The 19277-nt window shown below is 41.5% G+C and overlaps 1 protein-coding gene across 1 annotated transcript; it reads left to right on the plus strand.

Moving 5' to 3' along the window:
- Nucleotides 1-126: 126 nt before the first annotated feature.
- On the plus strand, nt 127-17562 carry csnk1da (casein kinase 1, delta a). The gene is made up of 9 exons (XM_035615343.2): nt 127-263; nt 6367-6477; nt 9285-9433; nt 10831-11059; nt 11151-11321; nt 11540-11688; nt 12010-12178; nt 12431-12543; nt 14666-17562. Exons 1-9 carry the CDS (start codon nt 188-190, stop codon nt 14714-14716), a joined length of 1218 nt encoding a protein of 405 aa, XP_035471236.1. The 5' UTR covers nt 127-187; the 3' UTR covers nt 14717-17562.
- Nucleotides 17563-19277: the final 1715 nt, after the last annotated feature.

Below are 19277 nucleotides of genomic sequence, written 5' to 3' on the forward strand. Positions count from 1 at the left end.
GCTGACTCGACCCGGAGACAACAAACAGAAGACAGGTCAACGTTTGAAGAGCCCCTCCCCGTGTTATACGTTTTTGCGTATTTTGCTTTTATACCGACTTGGGTTTTTAAACCTGAACATTTTTTCCCCCAACATTTTGAAGCTAGCGAGCGAGCTTGCTAGCTAGCCGACCACAGCTTCGCCTATCATGGAGTTGAGAGTAGGAAACCGATACAGACTGGGCAGGAAAATTGGAAGCGGGTCGTTTGGAGACATCTACCTGGGTGAGTTGTAGTCGAAGAAACCCGAAATAGCGTGTTCTATTTGTGTCCCTCTGCAGCGGAGCCGCGGGAGTCTGCCAGCTAGCTTCGCTTTTTTTCTCTCCTTTCTGGGCTTTCCATAAAGGAGCTGGCTCGGCTCGATCAGCTGTTCGTTGTTTGGTGCTCAGCTGCTAATGCTAGCAGCCCGTGTGAGCCGAGCTGCTAGCATTCTGAAAACGTCTGCTGTGGTGCAAAGACAACAACAACAACAACAACAACAAACCCAAAAAAAAGAGCAGAGTCTTTTGTACAGTGTGCTCTGCTCGGGGGAAACACTTCGCCTCTCACGAGTGGCGAACAAGTGCCCGAACGAACCGTGTTGATGACGTGAAATGGCAGCTGACGGCTGCCGTAGAGCTAATCCATTTATCGCCCATTAACTAGCTAGCAGTTAACTAGCTAGCAGTTGATGCTCCTGTCTGCCCCTTGAGCAGCCACATCAACATACACGAGCAGGCCGGTTCACCCTCCTCCCGTCTCCAGCCACTTACATCATTGGTTCCCCAAGAGGAGCATTTCCTTGACAGGGTGCCATCGGGTTCACACAGATCAATCTCAATATTTTTTTTTAGAATTTCAGAAAGTAACAAGTTATCAAACCCAAGAGTGTCCAGTTAGGCACCCTGCGTTTGAACGAGTGAAGCTGTGTGGCTGCTTGTTTGGTGCCTGTTCACGTCTTTGTTTTTATCTATAAAATGTATCCTCTTAAACTGACAGTCTTCGGAAATATTAATCGGATGGGCCTCTCCTCTATGGTAAAGATCCTCCACTGGATGTGTTTATATCGGACACATCTTCCTGAACCAGGGCTCCACCACCTCTTATTCTATGCATCCTCTGGTGGCCATGTTGGAGGTGCACAGCTCTAGGTAACAGTGTTTGAGAACAGCTGATCACATTTCTGAGCCCGAGCCTTGGTCATCCTAACAGCAGCATTGTTAATTCATGAAGGGCTTCTACAGGCTGTGTGGACTGATCTCTTCATCACTGGCATCTAATCAACTTGTAAGAAACAATACTCTGGTCTGGCTGCTGGCAGTCAAATGGGCCATGGAGACAGAATAGTCTTAAAACACACCAAAGAGGACATCTGCAAAGTAAATAAACATGGAAGCAAACAGACTCAGTTCTGAGCGTGGATGACAGTGTTTTTTTCCCCCTTTTTAATGAATCGTGTATTTATAAAAAGTCAGAAGAAGGTCCAAAACCCAGAATGATCAAATTTAATGATCTAAAAAAATGCAGCAAATCTCATTTGAGAAACTGGAACTGAATAATGTTTGATAGTTTTGTTCCTTTTTACACTTTATACTTATGTAGGGATTTTCAAAATACTTTTTGATTAGATTCATCTCAACCAATGCAACGATGTTGTGTAACATTGACAAAAGTGAAAGCAACTGAACGCTAAGATGTTTAACAGAGGTGGCGAACCACCCAGTTAGTGATCGGTTCATTTATTAGATGAAGGTGCAAACAAAAGCTCAACTTACTGAATATCTTTCATTGTCTGTGGGAAATAGGATTTGGGAATTTTCCTTGATTGTTAATGTTTTGTTTAATTAAATCGACTAAAGTACTGATTTGTGTTTTAATAATGGTTAGGATATGAAGTGGACCACCTTCACACCAAAAGTTGTAGGAAACCCTGACATGTAAGCATGATGATTTTCACAAGTTGAGAAGTTTCAAACGGTCAAATAATGGATTTTCATAACATACCAAACTCACTGGGGACAAATGACTGCATGGAATATACATGGGATGCATCAAGAAATGTCAAAGTTTACATTGTGTATTTGAAAATGTTCAACAAAAATTTCAAGCATTGAAGTAAAACAACTAAACACGTGATCATCTTCATACAGGAAATATTTGTTTTGCAGTAGTTTGGCTGTTATAAAACTGAGCTGCTGCTTTTGAGTTGTTCAAACTTCAGTTCCCCATAAAACACGAGAGGAAGTGTTTACAATAGTTTGTGGCTTCCTGATGTCTGGTGAAGAGCAGCCTCTGCACATTCAGTATATTTTGTTCTTGGCAGACTTGTTGGTCAGTGTTGTGTGTGAGGTACTTGTTGTTTTGCCTTCAGGGAAATGCATAATTTGTAAATGGGATAGTTATAAATATTTACTATCCCATTTACTACTACTTTCATGACCTCTGCACTATAATGTTTGTATTCAATTATGCTACTACCCAAATCTGTATATTAGAAGTGCTTACTTGTGTTTATACAAGTTTATCAGTTTGTGGTTTAAATTTGTTCAGATTGTGTATAATTTAAAAAGTCCTCTGTGTAAAATTGTAAACCATTCGCCCCCTGAGTGTTCCTGTTTTAAAGACAACAGCAGCAGAGAGAAGGTTGATTAATGCATTAATGGGATCCCGTCTGTCTTCCACGTGACCTGTTGTTTGCACTGATAGTGAGAGCTGCCAGCTGCTTACATAACAGTGTCGTGTTTTTCTCTTTATTCTGCGTCCTCTCCCCTCTGAGCGGCCGGGACTAATGTTACGCAACACTGTTAACAAGCCAGAGCAGTGCGTGGTTCTTCAAAATCAAAGTTCCCCGATCCACCGAGGTTTTGAAGTCTGATTGCGCTAATGTTTGCTCATAGTAAATATATTTCTATCTACATTTAATGTGCACAAGATATTTGATAAAGGTCAAGCTCAAAAGTAGACAGCAAAACAAACAAGATGTGCAGGGAAAGGGAAAGCGAAAGTTTGACAGTGGACATGCGCCCTGTCACTGCCGGTTGTTAAATGTAGCTGAGTGCCACACTGATACTCCTACGCAGCATGTGAACATGGTGTGTTTTAATAATGCTGACGGTGTGCGAGCAGCTTGGTGTGCTGGGGACGTCCGAGTGTGTGTGTGTGGCTGTTACTGGCAGGAGGAGGAGATGAGGTCAGTTCTTGGAACGAATAACCAACTTGTACTCTGTGTGCTGTGACTGGGTTCAAATGTGGCCTTTCAAATAGCCAGAACTCGTAGAACGGCTAATGATCTCGCCGAGGTTTTGACACAACCATCGTGACTAAATAGCACTCAAGTGTGCGTAAGCGTTTAGTCAAGGTGTTGAGTCAGGATGCATTTCCACAAAGCTCCGCCTTGGAGCTGTCTGTTGCCTCATCTGGTGGGTGTTGAAACGAGCTGTAAAGATCCGGATGCCGATGCTGGTCGTTGTCCAAACTCCCTCAACTGTGTTTTACCTCAAGAAGACTTGTGTAAAACAAATGCACCCCACTTACTCTCCCTCGTGTGGAATTTCATGTTTTTGGCTGAGAATGTATCCAATGAATTTTAATGGTGCATTGGCTCCATTTTGGGGTTGGGGGGTGTAATCCCAACCCCTCGTCAGGGCTGGGTGAGAACCTTCACTGCTTGGTACCAGCCAAAATGTGTCTATAAGTATGGAAAACTGAAATACCATTGAACATCTGGTCCATCTTTTGTTTGTTTTTACTTAATGGGAGGTCAAGTAGTTGTGGAATTAAATGAAAATGTTGCTAATATTAGACTCTTTGTCTAGAATAGTTTCTTGTCTATAGACAACATTAAAAGCAATAATTTTATATTTGGGGAAATACACTTAACTTTAGAGTTGCAACGATTAATCAATTAGTAATCAACAACTACATTAATCGCCCACTATTTGGTGATCGATTAATCGGTTCAAGTAGTTTTTATTAAAAAGAAAAAAGTCAAAATTCTTTGATTTCAGCTTCTTAAATGTAAATATTTTTTCGTGAATATGATTCCGATTTGGAATCAGAACATCTCTTCAATTAACCAAGGATTAGATTAGCTGTCTGTTAATTTGCTGTTGATGGATTAATTAACCAATTTGCAGCTCTTGTTAGTTTAGCACAAAGACTGCAAGTGGTGGGAAAACACAAGTAACAAAATTCACTAGCTTTAAAATTCACTAGCTTAAAAAGTTTAAGCTGTTATATTGTGGTATGTTATCAGTAAAAAAGAAGAACGCAGAGACAACTGCAACGAAGTTGAAATGGGCTCGGTGTTTGCTGCAGTGCAGCGAGTACGTTTACGTCAATTTTTTAAGAACTGTGTGACATGACCTGCAGTGCAGAAATAGGGGTTTGGTGTGATCTGCTCAAATTACAGCAGAGACTTGACACTTTAATGTTGCACCTAAGCTGAAGCGCAAGAGTGTTAAGAACAAAAAAAAAAAAATGCATTTGTCTAATTCGTCTCGGTGTTGACTATATCTGAGTAAACTGAAAAAGTTCAGCAGTGTGTGCTAAAAGGGACAGGTCCATTTGTATAAGTAAAGCTAACAGTGACGTTGTTTGTGGGCTGTAACGATAACAGAGAACCTGAAACATGCTCAGACTGATGCTGGTGACTCAGTTTTCAAACCCACGAGGCATTGTGCTGCTGCTTTTTTGTTGTTCTGCTCGTGGAGCTTTGTGGCTTGATTGTGTGCGAAGTTCGAGTGTGGTTATGTCTGTCATCTGTCAACTGCTTCTCTGGAATTGTTTCTGACTCCCTGAACTGCAGGTTGACACCAAACTTTCAAATAAGTTGCTGCTCACCCTCACCTGTCCCAGTCTGCTGTCTGTGATGTGACTCGCTGATGTAACGAGTGAAACTTCACAATCAGATCTCCCCCTGTTGCTGTTATGAACCAGTGTAGAGGGATGTGTCTGAACATGTTTATACCAGCAGCACCACTCAGGATAGATGGATGCGCACACTTTCTTACCAATAAAACATTCACACGCACACGCCCACACTTAAAAAATTTGACCGGTTTGGGGATAGATTCCCCAGAAGAAAAAACAGTCCTGAAAAAGCACAATCCTTTTTGTTGCAAGAAAACAGACAACAATTTGAAACTAAAAGAGCCTAAAGAGCCTAAAGAAAAACTAAAGAGCCTTTCTAGACATTTATTGATTTGGAACAAGCACCAACTAGAAATGTAAGACTATGAGTGTTATAGGTGTCTCTGGGTGTGTTTTAATGTTTTATACTCACACTAAAAAAGAGTTGCACTTGTTTACTTGTCATTCAGTGGCACACACACAATCTGTTGATTATTTTCTTGATTAATCGATTAGTTGTTTTGTTCATAAAAAGTCATAAAATGTTGATCATGTTTCCCAAAACTCCAAGATGATGTTTTGGTTTGTCCACAAACGATCGACTTATTCTTTCATTAAAACTACTTGAACAGATTCAATCAACTATCAAAATAGTTGTCGGTTCATTTAGTAGTCGATTACTAATCGATTAACTGTTGCAGCTCTAGTGTAAACAGCTAAGCTAACTTGATGAATTACTAATCACACAAAATTTTTAATGACATTTTGTTTCTGATCAACACAAACTGTACGACGGAGTTTGACTTTCTCACTCACGCATGTAAAACGACCTTTCGGGAGCACCCATTATTTAGTTGGGAGTCATGGGGCTGATTGTTTGCCCCACCCTGGTGAGTGCAGCTCAGCCCACCTAGATGACATCATACAGAGAAATCAATGATGGTCTATTGGTGCTGCTGTTAGCCTACACGATTCACCAGCTGCTCATGAGTGTGTGCGTGCGCATGCATGTGTGTCTAATGCGATTACATAACCTGGTGTCCAGTTGCCGTGTGTATGTGGAGGGAACTGGACCCCATAACCATATTTAGGAATGAACCAGCTGAAGCCGGGATTTGTCAGATCAAACTGAGCAGCGGCAGAGAGTCGTCTCAGGCAGACAATTACCCCAAATCCTCTCGTCTGTTGGAGGTAGTTGAAAATGTAATGATAACTGTGAGGAATTTGGGCTGCACTTGCAAGTCGACACATGTAAGAGGAGCAGGGTACACGCAGTGCACTGCGCACCATTGGTATCCTCTTCCATTTCGGCTGATTTTTCTGTTAACCACCAGATTTTCCTATGAGCCCTTCTCCACTGTAATCACCAACTCAAGTGATTTGTATGGCGTTGTTTTACTGTAAATGTAAATGTTACCAGGGTGACCTTACTATGCTGCATTGTTGGATCAATAATACCTTAAGCTGATGGCTAACATCTCCGTCTGTCTCTGTCTAGGTACTGACATCTCCGTTGGAGAGGAGGTTGCCATCAAACTGGAATGTGTGAAGACCAAACACCCACAGCTCCACATCGAGAGCAAAATCTACAAGATGATGCAGGGTGGAGGTACTCTCTACTGTAACACACCATGTACACACATCATGCCACGTAGTTTTTCTGAACTACTTAATCTCACTCACTAGCACCGAAACACGTAAGCTAAATCATTAGAGAATGATCCCTGTTAGGTTTCTCTGATTAACACATTGTGTTCAGTGAGGAACTAACTGGAGGTCGGTATTGGCAGGGATTTGAATGTCTCTTCCAGTGACGCCCTGTATGAGATCAGCGACAACCAAAGGGAGGGGAAGCAACAGGAGGTGGGCCTGATGGCTGCTAATTGAAACTGGGATGTAGGATACAGGTTATCTAAAAGGTAAACAGACAGTTAATGACCCAAACTCAAATATTTCTGTAGGCTAAGGGCTTCTACAAACCAGTGTTTCCCATGAATTGTTTAGACAGTGGCGGCCAGCCACCATCTAATTTGTCCCACCACTCCTGGAAATGCACATCACATGACCATTCACATGCGTATGCCTTCAGGAAATGTCTCAGATCGCTTGAATAATAACTCTGCTGTGCTTATGTGCAGTTGTACAATTATGAAATGGATGAAATTAGCTGCACAAAGTTGCCCGCAAAGACAACAAGGTCAACAAGGCTTTTAATCCGTTAACCACGTTACATTTGCCACTCGTATTTGAGGCTGATGCCGTTTGTTTTTCTCTAGAAAAGTGTCACGTGATAGTGTCTGATGAGATCCAATCACTATGTGAACGTGTGGATAGTTTTCACACTAGAGCGGGGCCAGCAGTGTTTCCATTAATCTTTAAAAACCTCTGAGTGGCCCTAATACGTATTGGTGTTGACGCAGCCTCAGTAAAGGTTTAGTTACAATCCTGGACTAAAGCAATGGGTTCACATAGACTACATGCTTCGAGGTTGGCCTATGTCACATGTCACATGATGACGGTTCTTTAACATTCGAATCTGCTGTTCTGTGGGGCTCAGTGTTAGGAGCAAAAAAAGTCTGTGCGAATGAAATTTGAAGTTCACAGTTTGGATACTTGCTCCTCCCCGCATCCACAAGTCCCAGCTCCATTGTTGTTTGAACGAGGGAGGGGTAGTGAAAGGTCATCTCTCCGCAAACTGACGGAACGGCAAACGGTCTACTTGACTGAGCATGTACTGTCTCTGTAAGAACTACTGTGCACACACATGCATCTGTATTTTAGTTCCAGCATAGCAGGATCTATTGGAGCACTGTGGCTGACCCAGACAGATGAATGTATTTGCGTTTGTACGCATATAAATAGCTGGTGCAGAGTGTCTGTGCCGTGCAAGTGCAGTGCTGAGCAGCAGCATTCAGTCTCTGTCTGCCTGTAGAAGGAAATGCCACATGGCCTCTTGGTCTTGGCTGCGTCAGCTAACCACCAGCTACTACTAAAGCAGCCAGCCTCCACCTAAACACTGGACACCGTGTACAAGGATGGACACTGTGTTCATGATGGAGATGTTAACTGCCACATTCCCCATCTTCTCTTAATCATGTGTTTTCTGTCGCAGCTTTATCAATAACATGGCAAAAACATCAATTGATCAATGTAAAGTGGCACATTATTCTTTTAATCACTCTGATTTAGAATATGACACAACTCTCTTACTGTTGAACTTTCTGGTGCATCAGGTGGTTTGCATATTACTGTTGGTTTTATTGTCCACCAAGCACTCAATGAAAGTTAAGCTTGTACTTTTGCAGAAAAGAGAAGATAGGCTGTTTAATATTTGAGGTCACATTGACCTAAATCTTTAAAGTAATGATTCTCATACACTTTCTTCTCCTCCATTAAACCTACTCTAGTTACAGACACATCAGCAACATACACTATAAACTAACAAACTCTTTTTAATGATGAGGTTTTGCTGTGTGGGATTTCATCTGCTGATCTGTCTGACCACTTCCAATTTTCCATTATTCTGTTCTATGACAATGGTGAGAGGAAGTCATAGTTGGAAAACATGAAGGAATCACAACCAAATCTAATATCTGCACATTTAGTCTGTAATCACTACTGTATCTTGGGGATGATTTGCATTGGGGAACAAATACAAACTCTACACATCAATGTTTTCTGAAAATGTTCAGGTCTCTTTTTAATGAATGTTTTGTAATGAAAAGCTCCAAACTCCAAAACACAAGAGCAACATTTTAATGAGTTGTGGTATATGATTGATTTAAAGTCTTTGAGATGTTTGATCCTGCTGCATATTTAAGTTGAGGTAATCAATATGTCCATCAGGGTTTCTTCCTCTCCATGCAAACATTCATCGTTGTTTTATTTTCTGATTTTACATGAGCAAATAATTTCTGTTTGAAAAGTGCTGTTTTCCTAAATCAGCTTCAATTGATGTTGAACACTTATGGACATCAGTAAAATGATTTGTAACGGGCGTTTGAATCTGTAATGGAAAAATGCATGAAGTGGTATGAGGAAAAGGGAGACTGTAGATACCTCAAGCAGAAGTATTTATTACAGGAGTTCAATATTTCTGGTTCATTACACAGATCAAAAAGTGGTCAAATGATGTCCCAAAACCCTCCCTTCTCGGTCTCTGCGGGTGTATTTAGCTCTCACGTTGTCATTAAACAAACAGAATGGCTCCATAGTATATAAGACTATCTCACCAAATCCAGGGCAAAGGGCCACATGACTTTACTGAAGACTAAACCTTCTGACAGTCAGGACAGATTTTTCCCTGACAGAATCTACTGTTTTTCTTTGAGCAGTTGAGTAGAGACATCAGGACTAAATAGTAAGTACCAAATGTAACAGTGTCCCCTTTTCTTTCTGCTCCCTCCCGTCCTCCAGTCGGTATTCCAACGATAAAGTGGTGCGGGGCTGAGGGCGACTACAACGTGATGGTGATGGAGCTGCTGGGGCCCAGTCTGGAGGATCTGTTCAACTTCTGCTCCCGGAAGTTCAGCCTCAAGACGGTGCTGCTGCTGGCCGACCAGATGGTGAGAACCAGAGGGGAAGGAAGGGGAAGCGGTTGTCTGATGTCATGGTTAATGTGAAGACTGTAAACATGCCCTCCATCTGCTGTAAAACTCAACATACTACATGATACATGGGACTCTATCAAATAACCTGGGAGGAACCAAACAGTAGCCTGTGTTCTGATGACAGGCCTGGTTGAGTTATGTCACTGTCTACTTGCTGATATACTTCTAGATTGTACACATGCTACAGCTTCTTAGCTCCAACAAGAATACAATAAAGTAATTAGTCGTAAGGATTAACGCGGTGCAAGTTTTTCGCTTTACGTTAGTCACGTGAGTTTGGCTGAGGATCGTTTGTCCTCCCCAACCCAACCAAATTAATCTGCCCATCCTGTCGGACGCAGGAGGATTTCAACATTGCGTCATGCAAATATTTCACTCTAGTTAAAAAAGATTTTGTTTTAAAGAAAAATTTCAACTCGAACGGGTGAAGCGAATGACGGGCCTCTCCCCTTCACTTCGCCCAGTGCAAGTAGATGAGAATTTTGCAACCACTCTCGCTCTTTGCATTGACTTTGTATGTAATCCCATCCCGCAACAAATTCGCTTTGTGTTTAGGTCTAAATGCATGTGCAAATAAAGAATTTTGGCTGTTTTTAGTTGAAAATAACAGGACTGAAACAGAATGGCATACCAGTCTCATTGATATCACTTCCCCTTAATTTGCCAAAATGCCTTTTTTCATCAGGATCCAAGAATTATAACCTGGGAAATTGGTGTAAATGTCAAACACTTTATCTCACAATGTTAAAGAAAATTATGAAAACAATTCCTGGATCCGCCCCTTCATCTGGAACCGTACCAAAATGTAAAGGGTTCTTTCTCAGCCCGTGTTTCTTTCCTCTAAGTTTTGAGGAAATCTGTTTTTGGGTAATCCTGCTGACCAACCAACAGTCAGGGGCGAAAACATGACCTCCTTGGTGAAAGTACTTAATGACAAATGATATTCAACTGGGCATCAAAGCTTTTCTGGAAACTAACTCTGATTAAGAAGTATGTGTTTCTAAACTTAAAGGTGCAGCTTTTGTCTTGTCGTGGATTTTGTCTTCGTCTTCAGTCTTTATGCTAAGTGAGGCCTCCCATCTGTAGCTGTTTAGCCATGAGAGGGGTATCATCTCATTTAACCCTGAGCAAGGCCACAAATACGCATATTTCCCAAAATATTAAACTATTCCTTTAAAAGTTAGTTTGAATTATTAATATATTTCATCCAAGTTTTGCAGATCTGAACATGTGCTTTCCCTCGGCCCAATCGGTGAGCTCAGTTTGAAGCTCACTGATTGAGTGATTTTTCCTATGGTGCTCTCTGGGTCTGTCAGTGCTGACATCAAGTCCTCCCCTGCTCCCCCTTCTAGATCAGCCGCATTGAATACATCCACTCCAAGAACTTCATCCACAGAGACGTGAAGCCTGATAACTTTCTGATGGGGCTGGGCAAGAAAGGCAACCTGGTCTACATCATCGACTTTGGCCTGGCCAAGAAATACCGCGATGCCCGCACACACCAGCACATCCCCTACCGCGAGAACAAGAACCTGACCGGCACCGCCCGCTACGCCTCCATAAACACACATCTGGGCATCGGTAGGACACGTCGGTGGATCAGTCATTCAGATCCCAGTGAAACCATGATCTGACTTTTCTCCCCCCTCTTCCTTTCTCTGTCTGTCTACAGAACAGTCTAGGCGGGACGACTTGGAGTCACTGGGATACGTCCTGATGTACTTCAACCTGGGTTCTCTGCCCTGGCAAGGCCTCAAAGCAGCCACCAAGAGGCAGAAGTATGAACGCATCAGTGAAAAGAAAATGTCCACACCCATTGAGGTTCTCTGCAAAGGTTACCCATGTAGGTTTGACGGTTCCCTCCCACCTTCCATGAGTTTTATATAGGATTTTAGGATTTTATATTAATGTTTGACCTAAACCAAATCTGCATTGCTCTGATGGTCATGCCCCCTTCTCAGAAAACTCATCCGTGCTTCAGACTTGGCACTGCTTTTGAATCAGATGGGGAAGTCAGTGTTATCTTTTTTCTGAGCGTTCTCTTCCTATTTGTCTCCACAGCGGAGTTTGCCACCTACTTGAACTTCTGCCGCTCTCTGCGGTTCGACGACAAACCCGACTACTCGTATCTCCGCCAGCTCTTCAGGAACCTCTTCCACCGACAGGGCTTCTCCTACGACTACGTCTTCGACTGGAATATGCTCAAATTTGTAAGTTTGGGTTACAACACTGAGCGGATTCATTTTTCTCTTTGTCAGCTCGGACTTTGGTCACTGCATGGTTTTTTTTCGCTTTGATTGTTTGACAGTTGAAAGGTTTTGTCATACAGTTTAGTTTATAAGTAGAAGAACAGAATTCTTGCTAATGTCAACACAACTAAAATGCCAGACTTAAAAAGTCCGGTATGGCTGATGTGAAGCAGCAGATTGCCCCAGAACAGGGGCAAATGTGGGATTTGTGTCACACATCTTTGTTGATACTGACTTTTCTATCCAGGACTATTTAAATAGTTTGCTTGTGGTGTGTGTCAGGGTGCCAACAGGGCTGTGGAGGATGCAGAGAGGGAGCGGCGTGAGCGGGAGGAGAGGCTGAGGCACAGTAGGAACCCTGCAGCCCGGGGCTTGGCATCGGCCTCAGGACGAGCCAGGGCAGCCCAGGACCCCGCAGCCCCCTCCCCACTGAACCCCACCTCACACACGGGTAACTTAATCCAGAAGATTGTAATTCTGATTTGATTCTCCTTTTCTCACATGCATTATTTTACTCTGCTACGGACGCATCGCAAAGTTCATCTTCAGCTGCCCCTGTCTTTCCTGCCTGGCTTGATTTTCCACATATGGACAATTTTTTTTCTTTAAGACATAAAGCCATAGTTCCTAAACCACCACACTCTTTAATTTTCCATCCACTGACTGTAATGATCAGACCTTTTGTATAATTTTTGTCTGTCAGGTTTGGAGAAAGAAAGGAAAGTAAGCATGCGTCTTCATCGTGGAGCACCTGTCAACATCTCCTCCTCAGACCTGACGGGGCGCCAGGACACGTCCCGTATGTCCACCTCCCAGGTAACATATATTCTCTCTCTCTCTCGCTCTCACGCACGCACACACACACACACACACACACACACGCACACACGCACACACGCACACACATACACACACACAGAATATTGACAAATGAATCATCTGTTCTCAATTGCCTTATAAATGTTGACATAGCTGCAAAAACAGGAACCATATATTATAAGAGAACATACAGTGTTTGTTACCAAATGTTTCTTCCCCTTTTCTCTCACCGACGGGAAGCAGCCAGATAACAGCAGTTCAGTTACATCAGAATTTGGTGAGACAGACTGAGGGACAAAATGAGATTAGGGTTAATCATCTTCAGTCATCATTTGGACAGATGAGGTAAAGTGCAGCTATTACCATTGTGCTAGTGTGTATCTGGAAAGATGGACAAAACATCCCAGCAGCACTCAGCTGTTCAATGGTTTCATTAGGTCTATTGTTCTCTGCTGCAGCCCCCCAGCCAGAGAAAACTTCTTGGATGGTCATTTATCGGTTCCTTTTTTTGTGCATTAATAAAATGAAAATATTGTCGATCTGTATCTTTTTTCCTTTTTTTTTAATGCGTAATAATTTCATTTCAATTCAATTTTATTTGTATAGCGCCATATCACAACATACATAGTCTCAAGGCACTTTACATAGTGAGGTCAATATTACAATTTTACAGGGAAAACCCAACAAATCCCACAATGAGCAAAGCACTTGGCGACGGTGGAGAGAAAAAATTCCCTTTTAACAGGAAGAAATCTCTGACAGAACCAGACTCAGTTGTGGGCGGTCATCTGTCTCGACCGGTTGGGGTGAGGAGAGAATGAGGAAGAGGAGAGGTGGGCAGAAAGAGGGTGGGAGGAGAGACAGTAGGAGAGAAGAGACAGAGAGGACAGTTGTACAACAGTTGCTTTAATCTCTACCAGACTGATACTTATGATTACGGAAAAACTGACACTTATAAATGCAATGGTTTTATTATTAATAATAAAAATAATGGTAATAATAATGATAATTACAATAATTATAATTACACACATCTTAATAATGGCGGCACAGAGGTAGCCATGGGCGGGCATTTCACGCCAATGCCCCCTCTGTTCTTCCAGACTTACTGCTCCCCCATGAGGTCAAAGTGGAACAAGCCAGTGATCACTCAACAAAAAAAAGAAAAGATTTAAGATTATGTCAAATGCAAAACCGACCATTTCAGGGTTTTTTTGGAATCACAGGAATCATTTAAAGAAATCGCAAATTCAGGAGGAATTGTCTGTAACAGTTTAGTTCAGATGAAGCGCGGCAGCAAGTTGATCTCTGGTGGAGTCCTCGCTGAACCCAAGTCATCTTTTGTTTTGTCTATATAATCTCTGCTGCTGCACTCTTGTGATTAGAGCAGGGCTCATGAATAATACCAACCCTGCTGAATAATTTAATTCATTTGCATGTGTTAATATGCAGGACTATTACAATTTCATGTGTATAAATCTTGACAGCTGCTGGCATTGTTATAACGGCGTTCTTTTTAGTTTCATCAGTTTACCCAAATTAAAAAAAAATAAAAACAGCCTGTATTGCTCAATTCTGGTGGTAGAAATTAATTCCGTAAAAAGTGGTTCAAATTAAATCAACAGAAAACATGTACAGAAAATGATTCAGTGCCATGAATAAATTGAATGATAAACTCATACTGTGTGAGGATTTATAATAAAGTTTCCCGTCAGGGAATTGTTTCAGCCCTAGAGAGGGGTAAATGGTAATTGTTTTACTCAGGAGGGGCAACTTTACACCCCAGTATAACACATTTTATATATTCAATAAACATTCAAATGTAAATATACCACATTGTCCCCATGCTTACATGGCATACCCTCATCGGAGAGGAATACAAGGCAGCATCATGACATTTTTCTTAGTTGATTAAATGTTAAAGGAATTGGTCAACATTTTTGGAAATATTACATTTTGCCTTCTGTTATGCTGAGCTGAACTAACAGGCTGTAGTTTTGTATTGAGCAAACCGGCATAGGAGTGGTGTCAGTCTTGTCATCGCACTCTTACATAGGAAGTATTGACCTGTTCCTTTAGTCCCTTATTATAAATGTCATTTTTCATCTGTTCTCCTCAGGCTCTGTCCCGGGTCACGCCCAGCGGCCTCCAGTCTGCAGCTCCACGGTGAAGTCCTCCCATCCACCCATGCACCATGGAGGCCTCAACATGCAACACACACACACACACTAACACACACACACACACACACACACGCACACACGTAACACACACACTGGACTCTTGAATGATGCAAAGGACTACCAACCAATTCACAAGAGTCTGGTTGCGCTCTTGTTCAGAGTCGCACCACCAGGAGTTTGTCTGAGATGGAGAGATGGGCGGGTGGAGAACAGTTTGTTTGCCTTAACCACCTTGGCATAAGAGAAGCCACAGCCTCCCTTCTTCCTCTTCTTCTCCCGTTTAAGATGTGGAAACACTCCCCCTCCATGCCCTCACTGTCGATGAAGCCAGTGATTCACTTTTCTCTGGCCTCATGATACTTTTTGTTTTTTAACTTTGTTTTTACTTCTTTTTATTCTTCATCATTAAACTTCCTCCCACACCAGCTCCACTGGTCAGACTTTACAACAGTTTGAAAATGGAGAATGACGAGTCTCTTACTTATTGAAAATTGTTTGTGGGACTTTTTTTAAATTCTAAAATCCAGAGGGCGCATGATCCATCGTGGCAGTGTTAAAGCACGGTGCCGAAGCTCTGTTTTGTGTCCTGAAAGACTCTTTAAATACCACAAGTCAACATTTTGTTTTCTCTTTTAGGTGTTTGAGGTTTAGATTTTAAAGTAGGATAACCCCGGCTGTTTTTAAAATGGGACAAAAGGTTGACGTTGATGTTCTACTTTCCAGGCTGATCTGAGAGTATATGAGTTTTTGTGTCCTCAGGTGCGTTGGAACCAGGACGTTGTAGTAAATCAGAACACATGCAGCACATTTTCTTTTTCGTCTTCAGGTTGTGACTGCAGCGTGCTGCTTGGCAAAGCTGTGAATGGAACAGTTTAATAGTTGGGATGTTGATCTGTCCATACTGAATGGATGAGCTGTTGTTTTTGTGCATAGTGACGTGGTTTTTGTGTGTTTGTGTGGTTCTGTCTTAGGGTTGTACAAGCGCAAAGGGTTGTGTGTATGTATGCCTGTGTTTCATATATATGTATATATATACACAGGCATACATACATAAATATATGTATAAAAAAATATTGTCTTTTCCAATGTAACATTACTTGCTGCAATTTACAGCTTTACAGAAGTAGGACAGAGCGTAACATTTGTAATAGTCAATTTGCATGATTGTTTTGGAGAAATCATCCGATTAGACACGACCAACCTTAAGCGAGTTTGCTCAGAATTGGCCCACGTCCTGATTCGTTACTTCTTATCCTGATCCAAGTAATTTCATATTGCGTATGTGCCATTATTGTGCCATTACACAATATTTTACTACATGGTTGGTGTGCAAGTGCACAATGGAACCACAAGAACTTTAGGAAAGATGGAACCGTTCATGTGACGTGTCCTCGACAACTTACTAAATTAAAGATTACTTCTCGGCCCGTGTAAACAATTTTATGTAATGTCTTATGCTCTTGCAGTTACATTGTGGTATACGTAAGATCCAGCGTTTTCGCTCGACCCATATTAGCCTGGGTTGCCTCTATTTTGACCATTCTTCTGTTTTTGCAAGACCTCCAACATTATGAAAGGACTAAATTACATGACTGTTTACAAGATACACTTGGATACACAGATTCCCCCAGATTGAGATTCTTCTGTCTTGGGCAGAGTAATAAAAATTCCAGCGTCCCGGTCATAGTTTTTAGCAGTTTTTATTTTTACAGAATAACGAACACGTCATAAATAGCTGTAATTGTGACTGCCTTTTTTGTTTAAAAACAAAAAAGGTATAATAGTTGGTACGTGCTGTAATTCCACTCTACAGACATTTTCTTTTATTGAGAATTTTAGCAGCTGAAATAGTTGAGAGCACACACACAGATACAGGGGACTGACATTTTTTGATCAGGCTTAATGGAAGTAACCAGTAGAATCCAATGAAACCATGCTTGAATCCACTCTGATGCTGATCATTCAGACCAGCTTGAGACGTCAACATGAAAAGGTCAGACGAGCAGTCTGAGAATCCAGGTCGAAAGTGAGTCGGTATGGTGCAACATCAGGTTCAATGGCGGCGAGGAGTTTTTGGAGAGCTGAGTGTCTTAAGAGAGGAGGGTCACGGCTGAGTCCCCAACAGTACAAGAAGTACAGAGCTCAGGTGGCTCTTCTTGGCGTCTTTCTAACGAGGGGAAATCTGAATTGAGCAGTCAACCAACCAACGTGACCAATGAATCCTGCAGATTTTTAAGTAGAAAACTCTTGATCCGGTAGACTAGTTCCAAAGTATTGTAGGCCATTTAATGTAGTTGAGGGGGAAAAGGGGTTGTAGTGCTAATCTTTAAATGTTTGTTATGTTGTTATTTGTAGGATGTGCCTACTTCTGTCTACCACATCCAAATGAGCAAAACTGTTGGGGTTTGGGATGGTGACGACAGTGTATGGTGGGACTGGTAAAGCTTCACTCCTTTAGACTTCCTGCCAAGGCAGCTTTTTAAAAAATGTACTTCACCTGTGGGCTTGGAAAACAAACCAAAAAAGAAAATTGATTAACTTATTTGTCTCACTGATTATGGCTATGATAAATGCAAGTACACTTTACATGGGATAATGGTTCACTTTGTCAGTCTGCTTTACTCTGATATTTCTTCTTTTTGTCACCACCTCTGCAATTCGCTTTAAGCTGTGCAGTGGAGATGGTTGCTCATGTCCCACAAAGCATCTCTTCACTTTGGATCATTTGGAAATCTTTCTTTCCAATCCCACCTTATGACTTTTGCTCCTCACTTGTAATACCACTGTATTTGTGTATTTTAAAATCGTGTAAATAAATTAATAAGTACTTGTATGTGTTGTTGTTTTTACTGTGACTGTAAATAAGATTTTGGTTTCTATATACATTATTTTTGTGTGAATTAGGTGAACTGTTCCTGAAGTAGTTGGAGGGTCTTCTAAAACGTTAGGATTTATTTTCTGGGGACTAAAAACAGTACATCCATGCGATTAACATTCAGTGAATCAGAGGATTCTAAGCGTAAGAGTAATAAATAAGAGTTTATCTATAATTTACGGAGCTACATATCAAGCAGATTTCTTTGTGTATCGTATAAAAATTAAAGACATCAATCCTAGGTGCAAATACCTCTAAGCTTTCTGGGTTCAGCCGAGTCCAAATAAACACTATCATGGTAGTCATGGAGTTCCACACGGTTCTATGCTTGGACCAGTAATAATGTAGATTTCTGCTATTAAATGCTGAAACTGAAGTTTACTTGCCCCAAACACCTGAGAAACACAATTTTGTGACTTAGTTAATCTAGATCCCATTGTGCGGGTCTCCAGCACCACTGTAAGGAACCACAGAGCAATCTTTGATTAGGGTCATGTCCTTTAACTCCCACATAAAACAACCTTTAAGGAGTCTCTTTTTCACACATAATGCTGCAAGGAGAGGATGCAGGAAAAACGACTAAATGCATTTCTTACTTCCTACTTATCACGCCCTGTTGTATCTAAAAAAAATCGTTGCACCATAGTATTTCAATAGATCACTTCACATTCATATTCCAGAATTACTTGTGGTTCCTTGAGTCTGTAAGAGCAGAAAGGGAGTCAGAGCCTTCAGCTACCAGGCTCCTCCTTTGGAACCAGCTCCCAGTTTGGGCTATCTCTCTCTCTTTCTCTCTCTCTCTCCAACCCAACCTAACCCAATAAGGCAGATGCCCTGAGATTATTTCTCTTGTAATGTGGTGCTATGAAAATAAAATGGACTTGACACAAACACATGCTCCCTCTCCAGGGGCAAGGTGGGTCGTTGAATTCAGCAAGCCACAGTGTGCACTCCACAGCAACGGCGCACCACTTTATTTATTCCCTGATTATTAACACTCTGTCAGTCTGAGCATAACAGGAAAAGGAGCTGAAGCAAAGCAACACGGCCTCTGATCAATGCAAACACGTCACGAAAGCACCTCACATGTACACAGTATAGGCTGGGTGCCCACCAGTGAGGGAAAAGTAAGAAATACAATCCGATTTTTCTTTTTACTGTTTACATTGATTGTTATTCACAATTGTTATGTGCATAATCATTGTAGAAACACATTGAAAGTGTCTGATCACTGCATAAGAAAATGATATTTTAAAGCTTGGATTAGAGTTTCATACTTCAGCAGAATAGCGAAGGCCTGGGGGGAGATAAAAAGGGATGATCACATCCACAGCTGACTGTGATACAGGACGGCATCTGTCAATCAAACAAACATCTCTCTGAAAACTAATTTTACAGAAATCTGTTCATGTAGATTTTGATTTACGTTCTAAAAGATTAAAAAAATAACTCATTATTTTTTAACTCAACCCTTCCAAAACAGGTTGATAACCTAGACAAACAGAATCTCAAATGTTATGTTATTAGTCATATCAAAAAGGTTTTTATGAAGACAAAAAAAGATCAATTTATCCAACACTTCCAAAGGGGCACTATGCTCACTTTACACATCAAGCTCATCTATCACTCGCACTGATTCTGGCACAGCTTCGATAACTCTTAGAGAAAACCCT

This window comes from Scophthalmus maximus, chromosome 17, assembly GCF_022379125.1.
Source record: "Scophthalmus maximus strain ysfricsl-2021 chromosome 17, ASM2237912v1, whole genome shotgun sequence".
Classification (NCBI taxonomy): Eukaryota; Metazoa; Chordata; class Actinopteri; order Pleuronectiformes; family Scophthalmidae; genus Scophthalmus; species Scophthalmus maximus.

Bases quoted from the DNA above. Each gene is read 5' to 3' on its own strand.
- csnk1da (XM_035615343.2), top strand. From the start codon at position 188: ATGGAGTTGAGAGTAGGAAACCGATACAGACTGGGCAGGAAAATTGGA. The intron at 11,689-12,009 runs GTAAGTTTGGGT...GGTGTGTGTCAG, and splicing joins ACTGGAATATGCTCAAATTT to GGTGCCAACAGGGCTGTGGA. The intron at 12,179-12,430 runs GTAACTTAATCC...TTTGTCTGTCAG, and splicing joins GAACCCCACCTCACACACGG to GTTTGGAGAAAGAAAGGAAA.